General features: G+C 45.8%; 2 protein-coding genes and 1 long non-coding RNA gene across 13 annotated transcripts in view; 1 reads left to right on the plus strand and 2 right to left on the minus strand.

The window, feature by feature from the left end:
- Positions 1 to 11767, minus strand: part of PPP6C (protein phosphatase 6 catalytic subunit) — a 44108-nt gene extending 32341 nt beyond the window's left edge. For 3 of the 4 annotated variants that reach the window (XM_003732049.7, XM_054243816.2, XM_054243811.2), the window contains exon 1: positions 11598 to 11767. In XM_003732049.7, the coding sequence (XP_003732097.1) occupies positions 11598 to 11672 (75 nt within the window). In that variant the 5' untranslated portion in view covers positions 11673 to 11767. Of the gene's footprint in view, positions 1 to 11379 lie in introns of all 4 variants that reach the window. The other variant, XM_078327067.1, reaches the window with a different exon arrangement.
- RABEPK (Rab9 effector protein with kelch motifs) overlaps positions 11652 to 22744 on the plus strand; it is a 37229-nt gene continuing 26136 nt past the window's right edge. For 6 of the 8 annotated variants that reach the window (XM_035257418.3, XM_035257416.2, XM_078327045.1 and 3 more), the window contains exon 1: positions 20628 to 20663. The gene's annotated coding sequence lies outside the window, so the exon portion shown is untranslated. Of the gene's footprint in view, positions 12156 to 20627; positions 20664 to 22744 lie in introns of those variants that run through there. The other 2 variants (XM_078327041.1, XM_078327030.1) reach the window with 1 other exon arrangement.
- On the minus strand, positions 14781 to 20591 carry LOC103794974 (uncharacterized). Its single transcript, XR_008475917.2, has 3 exons — positions 20454 to 20591; positions 16295 to 16407; positions 14781 to 15999 (listed from the first exon to the last, which is right to left on the minus strand). It is a non-coding gene; the product is annotated as an uncharacterized LOC103794974 (long non-coding RNA).

A 22744-nucleotide genomic window follows, 5' to 3' on the forward strand; every position in this document is an offset into this window, starting at 1 on the left:
ATTCTTTCCATAACACACCTCTTAGAGAGAAAAGTTCTCTATTTCCTACAATATTGACCTCTCAGCTTTCCCACCATTAGGAAATTGTTTGCTACCTGTAAACTTTGGGGTTCCACTAGGTAAACCCCTATAAAGATCGATTACTAAAATATTATGCAAACAAAAAAAGACTGTAAACTCCACCCTGAATTAAGCCAGACTATCCTCTAGAGAGCCTGTACTCACCCTATATTATATTGCCCTCATTTTTCAATTGCTTTTTCCCAAATTACACATTTTTTTTTTTTTTTGAGACAGAGTTTCACTCTCGTTACCCAGGCTGGAGTGCAATGGCGCGATCTCGGCTCACCGCAACCTCCGCCTCCTGGGGTCAGGCAATTCTCCTGCCTCAGCCTCCTGAGTAGCTGGGATTACAGGCATGCGCCACCATGCCCAGCTAATTTTTTATATATTTTTAGTAGAGACGGAGTTTCACTATGTTGACCAGGATGGTCCCAATCTCTTGACCTCGTGATCCACCCACCTCGGCCTCCCAAAGTGCTGGGACCAAATTACACTTTATGTCATGCCATCAATCTGTAGTGAGAGACATTATAGGAAACCATCCTCTACAGAGCTTGTCACTGTGTAGCCTGTAAAAAAGGTACATAGGAGGTGCAGTGGCTCAAGCCTGTAATCCCAGCACTTTGGGAGGCCGAGGCGGGTGGATCACAAGGTCAAGAGATCGAGACCATCCTGGTCAACATGGTGAAACCCCGTCTCTACTAAAAATAGAAAAAATTAGCTGGGCATGGTGGTGCATGCCTGTAGTCCCAGCTACTCGGGAGGCTGAGGCAGGAGAATTGCTTGAACCCAGAAGGCGGAGGTTGCGGTGAGCCGAGATCATGCCATTGCACTCCAGTCTGGGTAACAACAGTGAAATTCCATCTCAAAAATAAATAAATAAATAAAAATAAGGTACATAGGATACCATGATTAAACAACAGGCTTCAAGTAGGACCCCAGGGAGGAACGTTTCTCTGCTCCCTCTATCAGGAATAGATGAGATTTCCCTGAGAAACTTGTTTGTTTTTATCATCTCACAGACTCTGAGTATGTTCAGAATGATCAGCTTCCATCTTTCCATAGGCTGCTAGAATGCTTAGGGCCTAATCTCTAAGAAGAAACCTGGTCATCACAGTTTTTATTTTACATACTATTCTTTCTTACTTTTACTACTGGCTCCATTTTGGTTTCCTATCTTTATCTTCTGTCTCCTTTTTCTTATTTGACTGTAATTTATCTTGCTATACCAAATGCATCTTTGTAAACCATGCTATATCCCTTTTGGAACAAAGAGAATTATTTAACATTTTGAAACTAATCACAACTGGGCATAGTGGCTCATGCCTGTAATCCCAGCACTTTGGGAGGCAGAGGCGGGTGGATCACGAGGTCAAGAGATCAAGACCATCCTGGCAAACATGGTGAAACCCCGTCTCTACTAAACATACAAAAATTAGCTGAGAGCAGTGGCATGTGCCTGTAGTCCCAGTTACTCAGGAGGCTGAGGCAGGAGAATTGCTTGAACCCAGGACGCAGAGGTTGCAGTGAGCCGATATAGCACCACTGCACTCCAGCCTGGGTGACAAGGTGACACTATGTCTCGGAAAAAAAAAAAAAAAAGAAAAGAAACTAATCACAAAACAGATTCCCGAGGGACCCCATGGTTCCCATATTTCAGTATGCCAGAATTTTCACTGACATGTGACTGGTTCTCCCAGCTCCTAAGGCCTCCTAAACTTCAAGTCATCCCTGGTTGCTACCCAAGACACTATGTGCTAGCCTGAAAGTAACAGTGGACTATAAACTGAAGAACATCACTGTGAAACTCTGTCAATCTCAAAGGCTGAGTGTCTGGAGAACACATGTAAGCTACCTAGCTGCAGCCTTCAACCAGGGCCCAGGCACGCTAACTAGAGTAAAATTACAGCTGCTTCCTGTGACTGCCTGCCATGTCTGCTGATCCCAACAGAGAATTTAGAGAGCTATGTCTCTAAGCCAAAACTACTGCCTCTCATCTCTAGTTTGGCAGTAGCTTACAAATTGCTATCACACACACACACACAAAAATAAGAAGTCTATGAAACCTCACTATAAACCCTATGTGAGTCAACCAATTACACACACAGTGGCCTCAAAGAGCCCAGCCTTGGCCGGGCACAGCAGCTCATGCCTGTTAATCCCAACACTTTGGGAGGCCAAGGCGGGTGAATCACGAGGTTAAGAGATGGAGACCATCCTGGCCAACATGGTGAAACCCCATCTCTATGAAAAATACAAAAATTAGCCAGGCATGGTAGTGCATGCCTGTAATCCCAGCTACTTGAGAGGCTGAGGCAGGCGAATCACTTGAACCTGGGAGGCGAAAGTTGCACTGAGCCGAGATCACACCATTGCACTCCAGCCTGGGCAACAAGAACAAGACTCCATCGCTAAATAACTCACAGCCAGGTGTGGTGTCTCACACCTGTAATATCAGCATTTTGGGAAGCCAAGGCAGGAAGATGGCTGGAGGCCCAGAGCTCAAGCCTAGCTTGGGCAACATAGCAAAACCTCATCTCAACTAGCTAACTCAATAAACATCTAGTTAACATTATATTTCACACAGCCTTTACATAAAGTCTCTACTCTCATACAGATCACGGGGAATAAGAAGTTAGGAATTCGGAATGACAATGATATTCGCACCCTTACAATACAGAAGGTAGTATCTGTATCCTCAGGCCAGATCAGAGTTTCTCAACCATGGCACTAACTACTGATTCTTCGTTGTAGGGCACTGTTTGCTGTCTTGTGGATGTTCAGCAACATCTCTGACATCTACACCTACTAGATACCAATAGCAACTTCCTAGCCCTCCCTTCCCCCAGCTATAACAACCAACAATGTCTCTAGACACTGCCAAAAATCCCTTGGGGGGCAAAACTGTCCCCAGTTGAGAACAACTGGTCTACTATATCTTTCTCCTGAGTTTAACATTATGAGATCAGTGTTTAGAGAACTTTTGGCAATCAAGTAGTTGTTATCTAAGTGACCTAAGTATCCAAGAGTATTCTGGACACCTCTATTTCAGTATCTTAGCTTGAAAGCATCTCAAACTTAACCTGGCCCAAATCAAACTTCCTGCATTCCTTAATCTAGTTATGGTACTAAGTAATCCTGGCCAGAAACTATACTAAACTCTCTTCCTCATAACCTAGACCTAATCTGTCAACAGGTGCCACTATACTTTCCTCATTTCCTTCCAACACAACGATCACTTATTATTGCCTCATCTCAGACTCTCATATCACCTGGCCTACCGCTTCTTTGACATTTTTGGCCCATTTCAATCCATGGTCCCCAGTGCTGCCAGAATAAACATTTCAAAAGCCTACTGTCATTGTCCTTCTTAAAAACTCCTCAGGAGTATTCCTCCATCTATAGCAATATTTCCCAAACACCAAATACCATTTTCATGATTTTGCCATATTCCTACCATATACAACAGTGTATCCCTATAATTCTTTGAATCTACTTTTATTTTTAGTTAGCTACATTTTAAACAGTATCACAAATCAAAGTATAATTTTTCTCTAAAATATAAAAACATTTCAAAGTGTTCACGTACCACCTAAAAGATAATGATCTAAGTCTAACAGCCTCTTTTATGATTTGGCATCTTTCTTTCCAGTACCACCTCCAGCCACACTAAACCACTTCAAATTCCCCGAACCAGTCAAATTCTTGCAGATTACCCTAAACTATTGCACATGGTACTTATTCTGCTTGCATGTTCTTTCCTTCTCGTTTTCAGAAGGCTGAACTCTGCTCAACCTAATTGCTCCCTTACGAAACCATCTCTGGCTCCAAAGTTACCCACTGCTCTTCTGTTTGCCCTGGGCAGCCTCTATTACAGCCTTTGTTTAACTCTTTATCTCCCTTACTATATTGAAAGCCCCTCAAAGACATAAGTATCTGATTCTACCCCTGGCATCAACAGGGAACAGTACTTAACACAAGAAATCATTTAAAGAAGTATTTGTTGGCTGGGCACAGTGGCTCACACCTGTAATCTCAGTATTTTCAGAAGCCGAGGCACAAGAATTACTTGAAGCATTTGGGACCAGCCTAGACAGCATAGCAAGATGCTATCCCTTAATTTTTTTTTTTTTTAATTAGCTGAGCTGCACTATTGTGAAACTGTACTCCCAGCTACTTTGGAGGCTGAGGCAGAAGGATCAGTTGAGCCCAGGAGTTTGAGGTTGCAGTGAGCTATGACTGTACCACTGCACTCCAGCCTGGACCTTATCTCAAATTAAAAAAAAAAAAAGAGAGAGAAGAAACAAGTATAAACAAGTACTTGTCATAAAACAGTATACAGTTTGAGTCAATAAACTTTTACTGATCATCACATACAAGGCAGTGTCCTAAAATTGTAGAAAATACAAACAAGGAATGGGCAAGCACAGAGGCTCACGCCTGTAATCCCGGCACCTTGGGAGGCCAAGGTGGGTGGATCGCTTGAGGCCAGAAGCTCGAGACTAGTCTGACCAATATGGTGAAATCCCATCTCTACCAAATATACATACATACATACATATATACACACACACACACACACACACACACACACACACACACACACACACAAATTAGCCTGGCGTGGTGGTGTGCACCTGTAATCCCAGCTACTTGGGAGGCTGACAAGGGATAATAGCTTGAACCTAGGGCAGGGCACAGGTTGCAGCAAGCTGAGATCACACCACTGCACTCCAGCCTGAACAGAGACTCCATCTCAAAAACAAAAAGAAACAAACAAAAACAAGGAATGAATCTGGCCTTCAAGAAGCTTCCAGTTTAATAATGGAGATAGACATATTTGCTATCATAAAAGACAGAACACTCTAAGTGGTAAAATGGGGCAATAAAATGCTATGGGGCAAAGCAATGTCAGTGTAGAAAGAGAAGAACAGGAATTTTATATATTTATTTTTTGAGATGAGGTTTCACAATGTTGGCCAGGCTAGTCTTGAACTCCTGACCTTAGGTGATCCACCCGCCTCGGCCTCCCAAAGAGCTGGGATTACAGGCATGAGCCACCATACCCAGCTTAGAATGGGAATTTTAAAACAGCAAATAAACTCAGATATTTACTCTGTTGAGGCACTACGGCAAAAATCACTTGAACCCCACCAGGTCCAGGCCCTGATAACTGTTCTGCCTATCACAAAGACTGTGTAAATGACAGAATGAACATGAAGGGGCTCTCAAAACTATAAGTGGCTATGTAAATTCTAATCATTGTTAATAAATTCTGACTGTGGAACCTAGGAGCCATGCATAGAGGAAGTGGCACCTGAGCTAGAGCTCAAAAGGGAGATAATAGAGGGCATACCAGGTGTTCTATAAAAGAAGCTTAAATGATCGTTGTAAATGTGAACCCTGAAGCCAGATTCCCTAGGTCTGAATCCCACCAAGCTTCACTTACTAGCTGTATGACTATGGAAAGTTACTAAATCTGTGTCAACTTCTGTTACCTATCTGTAAAACGGGGCAAATATTAGTACTCTATTCACGGTGTTAGGATTATTAAATGATTTAGTATTTGTACTATATAAATGGTTTTTTTTTTGAGACAGAGTCTCACTCTGCCACCCAGGTTGGAGTGCAGTGGCACAATCTCAGCTCACTGCAACCTCCGCTGCCCAGGGTTCAAGCGATTCTCCTGCCTCAGCCTCCAGAGTAGCTGAGATTACAGGCGTGCACCCAGCTAATTTTTATATTTTTAGTATTAATGGGGTTTTGCCATGTTGGCCAGGCTGGTCTTGAACTCCTGACCTCAGGTGATCCCCCTGCCTGACCTCCCAAAGTGCTGGGATTACAGGCGTCAGCCACTGCGCCTAGCCTGTTTTTGTATTTTTTTTTAAATGTGGGCTAGTCATGGTACTTCACATCTGTAATCCCAGCACTTTGGGAGGACTAGGTGGTAGGACCACTTCAGGCCAGGAGTTAGAAACCAGCCTGGGTAACAAAGCATGACTCCATCTCTACAAAAAAATTAGCCAAGCATGGTGGTACATGCCTAAAGTCCTAGCTACTCAGGGGGATGAGGCAGAAGGATCACCTGGGCCCAAAAGTTTGAGGCTGAAGTGAGCCATGTCTGCACTAGTGTACTCCATCCTGGGAAACAAAGTGAGACGCTGTCTCAAGACAATAAATAAATAAATTAATTAATTAATGGCCACTAGAAAATTTGAAGTTTACATTTGTGAGCATGATATTTCTATTGGAGAACATTGTTATAACACTATTTTCACAAGACAAAGGAGAATATAATTCTGTGGCCAAAAAGACAAATGAAATGTGGCCCTAAGGACAGACAAGATGTAAGAAAGGGTCTTACAAACATAGAAAACACTATTCTAACCTGATACAAAGCCACGGTGTGTCCCTAACTGTTGTACCGTGTTCAGCTGTCCTCAGTATACCTGAAGAAAAATTCAATGCAAAACTACCAAACAACTCGGTCAAGCATGGTAGCTCACGCCTGTAATGCCAGCACCTTGGAAGGCTGAGGCAAGCGGATCAATTGAGGTCAGGAGTTTGAGACCAGCCTAGCCAACATAGTAAAATCCCATTTCTACTAAAAATACAAAAATTAGCCAGACGTAGCAGGCAACTGTAATCCCAGCTACTTAGGAGGCTGAGGCAGGAGAATCACCTGAACCTGGGAGGCAGAGATTGCACTGAGCCAAGATGGCGCCGCCGCGCTCCAGCCTGGGCAATAGGGTGAGACTCAGTCTCAAAAAAAAAAAACAAAAAAAACTCGGGTAAACATGTCACCCTTAAGAACTGTACAAGAGATTAAACATACTCCAAGTTATAGAACCCCTGTTCCCCAAAAATATTAATACTTAAGTATAGGTATTCAGTAAACCTGCCTTATCATTCATTCTTCCTCTTGGCCAGGTATGGAATCTGTACCTTTTATTAATCTCTCTGAAATCTTTCTTGTGCATAAAATCACACAAGCTCTTTATAAGAAAGTTATACTGTGGTCCATTCACTTTCACATATGCCATTCTTATTCCTTCAAAACAGTTATGTATGCCGGACACAGTGGTTCACACCTGCAATCTCAGTACTTTGGGAGGCTGAGAAGGGTGGATCACCGAGTTCAAGCCCAGCCTGGCAAACATTGTGAAATCCCGTCTCTATCAAAAATACAAAAATTAGTGGAGATGGTGGCAGGTGCTTGTAATCCCAGCTACTCAGGAGGCTGAGGCAGGAGAATCACTTGAATCCGGGACGTAGAGATTGCAATGAGCTGAGAACATGCACCTGCACTCCAGCCTGGGCAACAGAGCAAGACTCCATCTCAAAAACACAAGCAAAGTTATGTAGATTTGATCCAGTATTGATGTGACCATTTCCAATGTAGCAAAACAAAAATTGTGATTAGTTCTAGAACATCCTAAGCATTCATTATTTGATCTAGTATCTCCATCTTCTAATCAATTTAAAACACAGGTAAATTTCTGTCTTATTTTCTACCAGAACAAATCTTTTCCATCATGCTCATTAAGTGGCCTCAATGATTTCTTTTCTTCTTAATAGAATCTTTTTTTTTTTTTTTTTGCCTTTATAGCCTCAGAAAAAATATTCCTGGCATATTTCTTGGCCTGCCTAATTTTAGGTTGCGCTCATGCCAAGAAACAGAAACAAAATTAAATTTCTTTAAATACACCAGAGATGAGCAACGTAAGCAAATTAATCTGATAAAAACATTTCCAAGGCAGAAGAAAAGTCTCTACTTATTAAGAAAAATTCAGAATTATTTTTTGTCTTGATTGCCCAAAATATACTTTTTTTTTTTGAGACAGAGTTTCGCTCTTGTTACCCAGGCTGGAGTGCAATGACACAATCTCGGCTCACCGCAACCTCCGCCTCCTGGGTTCAGGTAATTCTCCTGCCTCAGCCTCCCGAGTAGCTGGGATTACAGGCACACGCCACCGTGCTCAGCTAATTTTTTGTAGTTTTAGTAGAGATGGGGTTTCACCATGTTGACCAAGATGGTCTCGATCTCTTGACCTCATGATCCACCTGCCTCGGCCTCCCAAAGTCCAAAATATATTTTTTTAAGTTTATGAAGAATAGATATAGACTAGGTACAGTGGCTCATGCCTGTTATCTCAGCATTTTGGGAAGTGAGGTGGGAAGTTCACTTGAGCCCAGGAGTTCAAGACTCTCCTGTGAAACATAGCAAGACCCTGTCTCTACCAAAAAAATAAATAAAAATTAGCTGGACATGGAGGCACGTGCCTGAGGAAGCTAAGGTGGGAGGACTGCCTCAGCCCAGGAGGTCAAGGCTTCAATGAGCCATGATTGTGCCACCACACTACAGCATGGATGACAGAGTGAGACCCTGTTTCCCAAAAAATAAAAATTAAAAAATAAAATTTTTTAAGAAAAAAAGAAGCCGGGCACGGTGGTTCACACCTGTAATCCCAGCACTTTGGGAGGCCGAGGCAGGTGGATCACAAGGTCAAGAGATCGAGACCATCCTGGTCAACATGGTGAAACCCCGTCTCTACCAAAAAAACAAAAAATTGGGCCGGGCGCGGTGGCTCAAGCCTGTAATCCCAGCACTTTGGGAGGCCGAGGCGGGTGGATCACGAGGTCAACAGATCGAGACCATCTTGGTCAACACGGTGAAACCCCGTCTCTACTAAAATTACAAAAAATTAGCCGGGCACGGTGGCGTGTACCTGTAATCCCAGCTGCTCGGGAGGCTGAGGCAGGAGAATTGCCTGGACCCAGGAGGCGGAGATTGCGGTGAGCCAAAATCGCGCCATTGCACTCCAGCCTGGGTAACAAGAGCGAAACTCCGTCTCAAAAAAAAAAAAAAAAAAAAAAATACAAAAAATTAGCTGGGCATGGTGGCGCGTGCCTGCAATCCCAGCTACTGAGGAGGCTGAGGCAGAATTGCCTGAACCCAGGAGGCAGAGGTTGCGGTGAGCCCAGATCGTGCCATTGCACTCCAGCCTGGGTAACAAGAGCGAAATTCCATCTCAAAAAAAAAAAAGAAAAGAAAAAAAGAAAAACAAATAGAAGCAAAGTATAATGCAGTTGTGTTCAATAGGAAATAAAATGGTCTAAAAACTATATTTCATTAAGGTAAGAAGGAAATCTAATGTTTATCAAAGTAAGAGGTCCAAAGAAGTCCAACAGATTCTTTTTTTTTTTGTGAGATGGAGTCTCCCTCTGTCACACAGGCTGGAGTGCAGTGGCTTGATCTTGGGTCACTGCAACCTCCACCTCCTGGGTTCAAGCAATTCACCCTGCCTCAGCCTCCCAGGTAGCTGGGATTACAGGCACTCACCACCACGCCAGGCTAATTTTTGCATTTTTTAGTAGAGATGGGGTTTCCCATGTCGATCAGGCTAGTTTCGAACTCCTGACCTCAGATGATCCGCCCACCTTGGCCTCCCAAAGTGCTGGGATTATGCCATGCCTGAGACGTTATCATAAAAAAAAAAAAAACATTTTATTTATCATAAACACAAAGTTTAAAAAAGCTTTACACATGATAAATAAAAAGAAAAAATTCCAAATCAATTCACTGACATGCAATAGTCAACCTCACCTACAGGATTAATAATGCTACTAAGAGGTCTGGTTAGTTTTCCATGAATTGGATCCCAATGCTAGTTGTATTCTTATTCCAAAAAAAAGAAAAAAGAAACACGCATAGCAGAAAGAAGCCACAAAACAAATGTCTGAAGGACTGATGAGTATGTATGCTACATTGCTACTAATGAAGGCTCTATCCTTATTTTAAATTATCCTATTAAAAATGGGAGCATACACAAGAATGACTCCCCTATAATATGCTTCATAAAATTAACATATAAGTACAATTCAGTTACATTCACAACAGCATGTGTGGCCTCAAACATTATGCATACTTGTTGACTTATGTTAAGTATCAACTTCCAATACCAAAGAAGAAACAAACAAAACCCACAGTAATATATTTCTTGAAGAATACACTAAGATAAATAACTAGCACAAGCTGATAAGCACTGCTAGAAACCTAATAAGCACTGGTTTCACCAAATGCATAAACACTTTTCAAAAAAGCAGCATACCTAGGACGGGTGCGGGGGCTCACGTCTGTAATCCCAGCACTTTGGGAAGTTGAGGTGGGCGGACCAATTGAGGTCAGGAGTTCGAGACTAGCCTGGCCAACATGGCAAAAACCCGTCTCTACTAAAAATACAAAACAGCCGGGTGTCAGCCACCTACTCGGGAGGCTGAGGCAGGAGAATCACTCGAACCCAGGAGGCAGAGGTGCAGTGAGCCAAGATCGCGCCACTGCACTCCAGCCTGGATGACAGAGTGAGACTGTTTCAATAAAAAATAATGATGGAAGGGAGCGGTGGCTCACATCTGTAATACCAGCACTTTGGGAGGCCAAGGCGGGCAGATCACGAGGTCAGGAGTTCAAGATCAGCCTGGCCAACATGGTGAAACGCCATCTCTACTAAAAATACAAAAATGAGCCAGACGTGGTGGCATGTGCCTGTAATCTCAGCTGCTCAGGAGGCTGAGGCAGGAGAATCGCTTGAACCCAAGAGGCGGAGGCTTCAGTGAGCTGAGATCAAGCCACTGCACTTCAGACTGGGCGGCAGAGACTCCGTCTCAAAGAAAAATAAAATAAATAAATAAATAATAAGTTGAAAAGAAAAGCAGTATATCAAACTCATTCCTTTACCCATACATACATTTACTTGGACTCAAGGGCAACGAGGAACTCGTCTTCTTTAGAAAACCAAGAAAACGAAATCTTGAGTTAAGAAGGGGTTAAGGGGAAAGTATTTGTATTTATTAAGAACCAACTACTTTCTCCACTTCAGTAAGCTCAACAAAATACTCAGAAACGGGTTCACCTCTGAATTAGCAGAAGAAAACCCACGGTCCTAAAAGGCAATTTGGAGAAGGTGGAGGAGTGGCAGAGAAGAGGGACGATCTGACATTCGCTCTCGTCAGTACCAAACCACTCGGACCCACCGCCTTCCCCTTCCTCAGAGACCTAAACAAACTGGGGCCGCGTTGCAAGAGCCTGTGGCAACTCCTGTCAGACGCCGGCCACTCTGCGCTCCTGTCACCTCCAACGGGGACGATCCCATCCCGAGGGCACTGCCGCGGGGGCTCGGCAGTGAATGCCGGAGATCCCGGGAAGGGGTGGAAAGCTGCTAAGCAAAGCTGTTGCAGCTACGGGTCCTGGGGCAGCCCGAAGGCCAAAAGGGGCGACCCTGGGGTAGAGGCCGCGAAATCCCTTGGGATACCCACTGAGGCAACTAGGACATCATTTGGGGGACTTGGTTCCCCCAACCATTGGCGTGACGCCGGGTCGGGCCGGGTCGCATGGCATCGGAGAGGGCCCTCCACCGCGGAGAGACGGGATACCCGGCGGGGGTCCCACGAAGAGAGGAAGGGCGGGCCGGCGGGCGCCCCACAGCCGGAAGGGGCGAGCCTGTAAGCAGCGCTCCCGCCCCGGCAGGGCTCACCTTCAGGTCGTTCTCTGGCAGGTATTTGCACAGCCGCGCTATCTCCACATACTTGTCTAGGTCTAGCGGCGCCATTTTGAGAATAACAAGCCGCGGCGACAGCGGCGGGGTCGGCGGCGGCGGCGGCTGTAAAAGCAGCGGCGGCGGCGGCAGCGGCGGAGGCCGAAGCCGGAACTCTCCTACGTCACGTCCGGACCGTGAGTGGCGTCTGCGCAGCGCCGTTAAAGCGCGACCCGCTTCTCCCCGCTACCTCGGTACGCCCGGCGCCCCCTCTGGCTGAACCCCGGCTGCAGGCCCCAAGAGGCCCCCCCATCGGTCCAGCCTGCGAATTCTGATGGGACCCGTAGTCGCCTGCCGCGGGTGTTGCCGGGATTTGTAGTTTTCCGTTGTGGACAGCCACCCCTTTCTTTTCCTCCCCTTCAGTTCCTCCAGACTTTCACCTCCCGGCAGCGGGCGAGGCTTTTCCGAGGCAAAACGGCGGAGTAGGTCGTCCTAGCCACTCACTCGTTTCTCCTTCCAACCCTTTTAAGCACTCTCTCACTTTCACTTAACAACTGGGTAAGCCTGGCCGTAGTAACTTGTTTGCATCTTTCCAAGTGCCTGTGAAAACCTCGCTTAAGCCTGTGGCACAAATGTCAGGCTCCAGCCTGAAAGGAAGATAAAGAAATATTAAAGCATTTCTTGGCCGGGCGCGGTGGCTCACGCCTATAATCCTAGCACTTTGGGAGGCCGAGGCGGGTAAATCACGACATCAAGAGATCGAGACCATCCTGGGCAACAAGGTGAAACCCCGTCTCTACTAAAAATACAAAAATTAGCTGGGCATGGTGGTGGCGCCTGTAGTCCCAGCTACTCGGGAGGCTGAGGCAGGAGAATTGCCTGAACCCAGAAGGCGGAGGTTGCGGTGAGCCGAGATCATGCCATTGCTCTCCAGTCTGGGTAACAACAGCGAAACTCCATCTCAAAAAAAAAAAACATTTCTTATGCTAAATGCGATACAAATTCTATTTTTCCATTTAATCTTTGTAACAATTGGTAGGAAAGTGAGACTTGGAGGCTTTAAGTAGTTTACCCCAAATCTCACAGGGAACAAATGGTGGGGCCAAGATTGGAAAATGGCTTAAGCTTAAGCATACTTCCAGTGAGAATCCCACGAAGGCAGGGAGTTTTCTGCTGTGACTCCAGCACGGAGAACAGTACCGCATACCTTCAGTAGTTTATTCAACCGCTCTTTATTGAGCAACAAAGATGTACCAGGTACAGCTGCAGGCGCTTGGAATACTTAGTGAACAAAATAGACAAAGATCTCTATCCTATCTGTAGCTACAAAAACTACCAAATTTAGCCGGGGGCAGTAGTGCGTGCTTGTGGTCCCAGCTACACTGGAGGCTGAGGCAGAAGAATCGCTTGAGCCCAGGAAATGGAGGTTGCAGTGAGCTGAGATCGTGTCACTGCACTCCAGCTTGGGGGACAGAGCGAGATCCTCAAAAATAAATAAAATAAAATTAGTAAAAGGAAGCTGCTGTATGGGACTGGGGTGGGGGTGCAATAGCTCTAGCTAAGAGATCAGTTAGGAGACTGTTATGTCATCCAATTGTAGCAGGTGCGCAATACATATTTGTTGCTCAAGTGACCCTGGAATGAATCCTCTCACTCTCTACAGTGTATTCTGTGGACGTTTGGCTAACCCTTAATGAGATATCTGGGTGAACTTCTTTGTATTATTATTGTAACTCTTCTGAAAGTATGAAATTGTTTCAAAGTAGAAATAATTTTAAAAGTTTGTTGCAGGGCCAGGCGAGGTGGCTCACATCTATAATCCCAGCACTTCGGGAGGCCGAGGCGGGTGGATCACGAAGTCTAGAGATCGAGACCATCCTGGTCAACATGGTGAAACCCCGTCTCTACTAAAAATACAAAAATTAGCTGGGCATGGTGGTGCGTGCCTGTAGTCCCAGCTACTCGGGAGGCTGAGGCAGGAGAATTGCTTGAACCCAGGAGGCAGAGGTTGCGGTGAGCCGAGATCGCACCATTGTACTCCAGCCTGGGTAACAAGAGCGAAACTCCATCTCAAAAATGTTTGTTGCAGAATGAATAATGCCCACAAGCATTCATTTCTTCGTTTGTTTAACAAATAGTTATATAGTGCCTATTGGTTGGCTACAGTGGCTCACACCTGTAATCTCAGCTCTCTGGAAGGCCAAGGCAGGCAGATCACCTGAGGTCAGGAGTTCAAGGCCAGCCTGGCCAACGTGGCAAAACTCCATCTCTACTTAAAATGCAAAATACTCAGCCTTCTCTTCCTAGTTCTTCCTGGAGTCGGGAAAAGCTGGGTCGAGAGGGAAAAAAAAAATTAAAATAATAAAAATGTTAAAATACAAAATACTTATGCAGGTGTGGTGGCTCATGCCTGTAATCAAAGCACTTTGGAGGGGCCAAGGCAGGCGGATCACCTGAGGTTGGGAGTTTGAGACCAGCCTGACCACCATGGAGAAATACTTTCTCTACTACAAATACAAAAAATTAGCCAGGCGTGGTGGCATGCACATGTAATCCCAGCTACTCGGGAGGCTGAGGCAGGAGAATCACTTGAACCCAGGAGGCAGAGGTTGCAGTGAGCCAAGATCATGCCATTGCACTCCAGCCTGGACAACAAGAGTGAAACTCTGCCTCAAAAAAAGAAAAATACTCAGAGGCTGAGGCAGGAGAATCGCTTGAGGCAGAGGTTACAGTGAGCTGAGGTAGTGCTACTACACTCCAGCCTGTGCTACAGAGTGAGACTCCATCTCGAAGAATGAAAAAAAAAAAAAGGCGGCCGGGCGCGGTGGCTCACACCTGTAAGCCCAACACTTTGGGAGGCCGAGGCAGGTGGATCACGAGGTCAAGAGATCAAGACCATCCTGGTCAACATAGTGAAACCCCATCTCTACTAAAAATACAAAAAATTAGCTGGGCACAGTGGCGCATGCCTATAATCCCAGCTACTCAGGAGGCTGAGGCAGGAGAATTGCCTGAACCCAGGAGGCGGAGGTTGCAGTGAGCTGAGATCGCGCCATTGCACTCCAGCCTGGGTAACAAGAGCGAAACTCCGTCTCAAAAAAAAAAAAAAAAAAAGGTTACATAGTGCCTATGATGTGAATAAGACAAATATGATCCTTGCCCTAATTCGGTTTACAATCTGCTGGGAAGAGACAGACAATATATTTATTGGTTTATTATTAATATAAAGGATATTACAAAGGATACAAATGAAGATGCATAGGGTAAGGTAATTTAAAATTTTTTGTTGTTGTTGAGGCTGGGTACAGTGGCTCAAACCTGTAATCCCACCAATGAGGCCAAGGTGGGCAGATCGCTTGAGGCCAGGAATTCAAGACCAGCCTGGCCAACATGATGAAACCCAATCTCTACTAAAAATTCAAAAATTAGCTGGGCATGGTGGCGGATGCTTGTAATCCCAGCTATTCTGGAAGCTGAGATAGGAGAATCACTTGAACCCAGGAGGTGGAGGTTGCAGTGAGCCGAGATTGCACCACTGCACTCCAGCCTGGCAAAAAAGCAAGACTCCATCTCAATAAATAAAGAAAAGAAACTAATGTTTATTTTCCATTAACCTTTTTTCCATGTGCTTAAGAGCCTGTGCAAGAACAGTTTAAGACCATTCAGTGGTTGCTCCTACCTATTCAGTGGCCTGAGCAGTGGGAGCTGCAGACCAGTCTTCCGTGGCAGGCTGAGTGCTCCAGTCTTCAGTAGGAAACTGCTGAACAGGCACAGAGGTCACCTGCATACCTTCAGACAAGTCTGCAACCTCAGGCTGAGTTATAGTGAACTCAGGACCTGGAGCAGTCCATTTGCCCTGAAATTCCTCCTTGGTCACAGCCTCAATCTCTTAAGGATCTCTGTAGAAGTAGACCTCCCATGGGTGTTCATGGGAAATGGTGCCACGCATGCACAGAACTTCCCAAGCCAGCATTCACCACATCAAACTACTGAGTGAGTGAGCTTTTTGCTTGGGATAGCAATGTCCACATAGCCCAGAGGAGAATCTGTGTTACACAGAGCAATAGTAGGTAGGTTAACATAAGATGCCTCCATAAGAGGCTGGTGGTCAGCCCTGGGGTCAGTAACCACAAGAAGCTGTGGCTCCTGGGAGCCTGCCTGAATCTGGTTAGTGAAGGTTCCAGGAGTGAAGTGGCCAGCAATTGGAGTAGCTCCAGTGGTAGCCGCAGACTTCAGCACCACCCTCTGGCCAGTATTCCTGGAGAATATAGTAACGCTGACATCAGCAGAATTTTCAATGGCAACAGTGACACAAGCTGCCAGCAGAAACTTCTCCCAGGTCCTCTTTAAGAGTTATGATGTAGATGCCATCACTCTTCGTTTTATAGATGTACTGTTCCATCTGGAAATCAAGATGGGTGCCACCTAAGTGGGTTCCTGCTACAAGGAACTTAAGGACATCCTCCTTCATTTGCAGGACATCAAGGGCTCCAGACATTGGGAAAGTTTCCCTTTAAGTTATGATGGGGGCTGGGCATGGTGGCTCACACCTGTAATCCCAGCACTTTGGGAAGCCGAGGCGAGGGGATCAACTGAGGTCAGGAGTATGCTACCAGACTAACTAACATGGTGAAACCCCGTCTCTACTAAACACACACACACACACACACACAGTAGTCAGGCAAGGTGGTGCATACCTGTAATCCGAGCTACCTGGGAGGCTGAGACAGGAGAATCACTTGAACTCAGGGTAGGTTGCAGTGAGCTGAGATTGCGCCATTGCACTCCAGCCTGGGCAATAAGAGCGAAACTGTCAAAATAAAAAAAGTTATGACAGAAATCCAGAACAACCCCTCTGTGGGTAGTGCAGAAAACTGTTTGGCTATTTTTCATTATAGTCCTCTTTGGATTGCTGGCAATTCACTTTTTTCTATTTTTTGGTGACAGGATCTCCATCTGTTGCCCAGGCTGGAGTACAGTGGCGTGAGCTCAGCTTACTGCACTCTCTGCTTCCTGGGCTCAAGCAATCCTCCTGCCTCAGCCTCCCAAGTAGCTGGTATTACAGACGTGCACCTCCACATCTGGCTAATTTTTGTATTTTTAGTAGTGATAGGGTTTTACCATGTTGGCCAGGCTGGTCTCAAACTCCTGACCTCAGGTGATCAGCCCCCCCTTGGCCTCCCAAAGTGTTGGGATTACAGGAGTGAGCCACTGTGCCCAGCCACAATTAATCTCTGAACCTTAGTAATTGCGAATAAATCCTATTCAACATACCTTCTCAGGAATGGGAAGGAAGAAAAATAGGGAGATGGATATGAATGTTCTTTATCAACTGTGAAATGCTCAAAAGGAAGGTCTCACCAGCATTCATTACTTCTGTTGCTGATGCATCAGTGAAGAGGTCAATGGTGTGCTATTCCAGTGAAAATAGGTTGACAGTCCTCACATTACCACACTATCTGACAGCAGGAAGCTCCCTCCTGCAGACCCACCTCATTGAATGAACATCATTCTTCACATCCACAGCAGAGAGAAAGAAGAAAGCATGCATTGGAATGCTGGGGAAGCTTTTAGGAGAGGTGTTAGACACTTCCAGTGGTTTGGTATGGAGACAGTGTAATAGAGCTTGATGACTGGAATGCATTCTTAGTCTTCCTTGCAAGAAATGAGAGATTTGGATTCCTGGTTCTGCCATTTGTGTGAGGTAGTTATTTTAAATTCTCTAAGCCTCGATTTCCATTTAAAAAAATAGATCTCATGCCAGGCACAGTGGCTTACAGCTGTAATCCGAGCACTTTTGGAGGCAGAGGTGGGTGGGTCACTTGAGATTCGGAATTCAAGACCAGCCTGACCAACATGATGAAATCCTGTCTCTACCAAAAATACAAAAATTAGCTGGGCATGGTGGCATGTACCTGTAGTCCCAGCTACTCGGGAGGTCGAGACAGGAGAATTACTTGAACGCAGGAGGCAGAGGTTGCAGTGACCCAAGATCATGACACTGCACCCAGCCTGGGTGATACAGCAAGACTCCATCTCAAAATAAATAAATAAAATCCTAAAAATAGAAAATAGAAAAAAAATACAAATTATAGACAATGATGAAAAAAAAAGAAAATAATCTCAGGCATTTCATATTCTCAAATGTGATTTCTAGTCTAAAAACATAGGTTCACCAGGCATGGTGGCTCACACCTGTAATCCCAGCGCTTTGCAAAGTCAACACAGATGGATCACCTGAGACTAGGAGTTTGAGACCAGCCTGGCCAACACGGTGAAATTCTGTCTCTACTAAGTAAAGTACAAAAATTAGCTATATGTGGTGGCCATGGCTGTAATCCCAGCTATTTGGGAGGCTGAGGCAGGAGAATTGCTTGAACCCAGGAGGCGGAGGTTGCAGTGAACTGAAATGGCACCACTGCACTTCACCTTGTGTGACAGAGCAAGACTCCATCTCTAAATAAATAATAAATAAATGCACAGGTCCCACAATGAAAACTGGTTGCTATTTTACCCACAAGCCTCTTCCAATTTTTCTTGTTGATGTGCCACTCCAACATGGTACCTTGAAACAGAGCTAGCCAGAAAACACCAGAGACATCAGAGCATTCTGCAGCTCTCAGCAGAAATGTACATGGAGATGCACATGGACATATGGCGGAGCCAACCTCGTTTTGTTTTTCTTCCCTGAAGGAGACCAGAATGACTGAATATCCCTAAACTTCTCTTTGGCAGACAGTCAATGGGGATTTTTCCAATAATGTGGAAACTCACAAAGACTCCATATGTTTGAAATAAGACATTTGAGCAGTGAGGAGAGCTGCAGACCTTAAATTCTATTTGTTGTCAATAAATTTTGGTTATGGTTTCCAGTAGCTAAAAGATTCCTTTCACCAACTTGGCTTTTCACCTGTATTAGCACATCCTCTCAACAGCTCTGTCTGCACAGTAGGTATTACTATCCTCATTCTATAGATGAGGAACTAGGGTTCAGAGTGGGTAACTTGCCAACTGTCAGTTAGATGGTTAGTATTGAACCCTGGATTTTTTTATTTTTGAGACGGTGTCTTGCTGTGTTCCCCAGGCTGGAGTGCAGTGGCACGATCTTGGCTCACTACAACCTCCACCTCCCAGATTCAAGTTAATTCTCCTGCCTCAGCCTCCCAAGTAGCTGCGATTACAGGTGCACACCACCATGTCCAGCTAATTTTTGTGTTTTTAGTAGATACAGGTTTTCTTTTTTCGTTTTTTTTTGGTTGTTGTTTGTTTGTTTTTTTGAGACAGTCTCGCTCTGTCACCAGGCACCAGACTGGAGTGCAGTGGTGATCTCAGTTCACTGCAACCTCTGCCTCCCAGGTTCAAGCAATTCTTCTGCTTCAGCCTCCCGGGTAGCTGGGACTACAGGAGCATGTTACCATGCCAAGCTAATTTTTTAAATATTTTTAGTAGAGATGGGGTTTCACCATGTTGGCCAGGATGGTCTCGATCTCTTGACCTCGTGTTCCGCCCGCCTTGGCCTCCCAAAGTGCTGGGATTACAGACTTGAGCCACCTTGCCCAGCTGGAGACAGGTTTTCACTATGTTGGCCAGGCTGGTTTCAAACTATTGACCTCAAGTGATCCACCTGTCTCAGCCTCCTAAAGTGCTGGTATTACAGGCATGAGCCACCGCACCTGGCCTGCAACCTGCATTTTTTTTTTTTTGAGAGGGAGTTTCGCTCGTTACTCAGGCTGGAGTGCAATGGCACGATCTCGGCTCACCGCAACCTCCGCCTCCTGGGCAATTCTCCTGCCTCAGCCTCCTGAGTAGCTGGGATTACAGGCCCGCGCCACCATGCCCAGCTAATTTTTTGTATTTTTAGTAGAGGCGGGGTTTCGCCATGTTGACTAGGCTGGTCTCGATCTCTTGACCTCGTGATCCACCCACCTCAGCCTCCCAAAGTGCTAGGATTACAGGCGTGAGCCACCGCACCCGGCTTGCCGAGCACTTTTATTTACATTATCTCATGTATTCCTCACCACAACTATGATAGAAATCTTTGAGAGTCTCGCTCTGTCACCCAGGCTGGAGTGCAGTGGCGCGACCTTGACTCACTGCAACCTTTATCTCCCGGGTTCAAGTGATTCTCCTGCCTCAGCCTCCCAAGTCGCTGGGATTATAGGCACCTGCCATAATTACAAATGGCAATTATGGAATGAATCAGCTGTTTAAACCACCAAATCTTGAGCAGGCCTGAAAACTGCGCAAGCAGATTGCATGCTCAGTTCTCCCCTTCTGAAACCGTTAACAATCGTTGTAACTTAAAGTGTTAACTGTTATACCCCCACCCCCTCCTCCCCTTCAGACGGATTTTAGCTCTTTTGCTCTTATGAGCGGAAAGTGGTGGATTTCGGCTGGCAGCAACCTCCACCCCCCAGTTTAAGCGATTCTACTGCTTCAGCCTCCGGAATAGCTAGGATTACAGGCACCCGCCACCAGGCCCAGCTCCTTTTTGTATTTTTAGTAGAGACGGGTTTCACCATGTTAACAGGCTGGTCTCCAACTCCTGACCCCAAGCAATGCACCCGCCTTGGCCTCCCAAAGTGCTAGGATTACAGGCGTCAGCCACCATGCCCGGCCCACTTTTTTTTTTGAGACGGTGTTTTTGCCCTGTTGCCCACGCTGGAGTTTGGTGGCGCCCGGCCCCGTTAGTCCCTTAGAGTAGATCAGCTACCGCAGAAATTTGGGTTCCCCAAACGGACGCCCGAACCAGGCATTGCACAAGTCGTTTCCAAGCAGCCCCGGCTTATTTATCCCGTCGGGAAGGGAGGGATCCAGGGAAGGCCCAGGCCGCGTGATTCCCGAGAAATGCACAACCTGGCGGACACTCCGGATCTCCTGGGAGTGGGGGTGGGGTGTCCTCCGCCGCCAGCCCAGGAAGGCAGCACCCGGCCCTGGGGGCCTAGCAGGGAGGAGGGAGTAGTTGGCCCGCACGCTCTTCCGGGTCCTGGGAGTGGGGAGCCCGGACCTAAGCCCCGCCCCTCCGGGGGCGGAGTCACGGCTCGCAACTGGCCTAAGTCGCCGCAGGTAATGCGGTCCGGGGCTCGCGCGTGGGGGTCGGGGGCTCGCGCGTGGGGGTAGGGGGTCCCCGGATCCACGGTCTATGACAGTCTTGGGCAGGGGGTCCAAATCCTATAAGGGAGTAGGCCCAAGCCGGGTGGAAAGAATTAGGAAGGGACTTCTCTGGCTCCGTCCCATCCAGTTTGACCGAAAGAAGCCAGCCTGTTCTCTCCCGACCGCGTCTCCTATCCCCTAGAACTACCACGTGGGGATGAGATTTGGGGGGCGGGTAGTGGCAGCGGCTGCGGGAGATCCCGCCCACATGAAGCCAACCTCACAGACCTCTGGACTTTGGGGACAGTGGTCAGTGGCCTAGGCCGCAGGTGGGATTTATCCATTCATCTCTCGATCTATTTTCTTTTTTTTTTTTTTTTTTTTTTTTTTTTTAATTTTTTATTGGATTATAGGTTTTGGGGTACATGAGCAGAGCATGCAAGACAGTTGCGTAGGTACACACATGGCAGTGTGCTTTGCTTTTCTTCTCCCCTTCACCCACATTTGGCATTTCTCCCCAGGCTATCCCTCCCCACCTCCCCCTCCCACTGGCCCTCCCCTTTTCCCCCCAATAGACCCCAGTGTTTAGTACTCCCCTTTCTGTGTCCATGTGTTCTCATTTTTCATCACCCACCTATGAGTGAGAATATGCGGTGTTTCATTTTCTGTTCTTGTGTCAGTTTGCTGAGGATGATGTTTTCCAGATTCATCCATGTTCCTACAAACGACACGAACTCATCATTTCTGATTGCTGCATAATATTCCATGGTGTATATGTGCCACATTTTTCCAATCCAGTCTATTATCAATGGGCATTTGGGTTGATTCCAGGTCTTTGCTATTGTAAACAGTGCTGCAATGAACATTCGTGTACATGTGTCCTTATAGTAGAACGATTTATAGTCTTTTGGATATATACCCAGTAATGGGATTGCTGGGTCAAATGGAATTTCTATTTCTAAGGCCTTGAGGAATCGCCACACTGTCTTCCACAATGGTTGAACTAATTTACACTCCCACCAACAGTGTAAAAGTGTTCCTTTTTCTCCACATCCTCTCCAGCATCTGTTGTCTCCAGATTTTTTAATGATCGCCATTCTAACTGGCGTGAGATGGTATCTCAATGTGGTTTTGATTTGCATCTCTCTGATGACCAGTGATGATGAGCATTTTTTCATATGATTGTTGGCCTCATATATGTCTTCTTTCGTAAAGTATCTGTTCATATCCTTTGCCCACTTTTGAATGGGCTTGTTTGTTTTTTTCCTGTAAATCTGCTTGAGTTGTTTGTAAATTCTGGATATCAGCCCTTTGTCAGATGGGTAGACTGCGAAAATTTTTTCCCATTCTGTTGGTTGCCGATCCACTCTAGTGACTGTTTCTTTTGCCGTGCAGAAGCTGTGGAGTTTGATTAGGTCCCATTTGTCTATTTTGGCTTTTGTTGCCAATGCTCTTGGTGTTTTGTTCATGAAGTCCTTGCCTACTCCTATGTCCTGGATAGTTTTGCCTAGATTTCCTTCTAGGGTTTTTATGGTGCCAGGTCTTATGTTTAAGTCTTTAATCCATCTGGAGTTAATTTTAGTGTAAGGTGTCAGGAAGGGGTCCAGTTTCTGCTTTCTGCACATGGCTAGCCAGTTTTCCCAACACCATTTGTTAAACATGGAATCCTTGCCCCATTGCTTGTTTTTGTCAGGTTTATCAAAGATTGTATAGTTGTATGTATGTTGTGTTGCCTCTGGTGCCTCTGTTTTGTTCCATTGGTCTATATCTCTGTTTTGGTACCAGTACCATGCTGTTTTGATTACTGTAGCCTTGTAGTATAGTTTGAAATCCGGTAGTGTGATGCCCCCCGCTGTGTTCTTTTTGCTTAGAATTGACTTGGCTATGCGGGCTCTCTTTTGGTTCCATATGAAGTTCATGGTGGTTTTTTCCAGTTCTGTGAAGAAAGTCAATGGTAGCTTGATGGGGATAGCGTTGATTCTGTAAATTACTTTGGGCAGTATAGCCATTTTCACGATATTAATTCTTCCTAACCATGAACATGGAATGTTTCT

Source organism: Callithrix jacchus, chromosome 1 (assembly GCF_049354715.1).
Source record: "Callithrix jacchus isolate 240 chromosome 1, calJac240_pri, whole genome shotgun sequence".
Classification (NCBI taxonomy): Eukaryota; Metazoa; Chordata; class Mammalia; order Primates; family Cebidae; genus Callithrix; species Callithrix jacchus.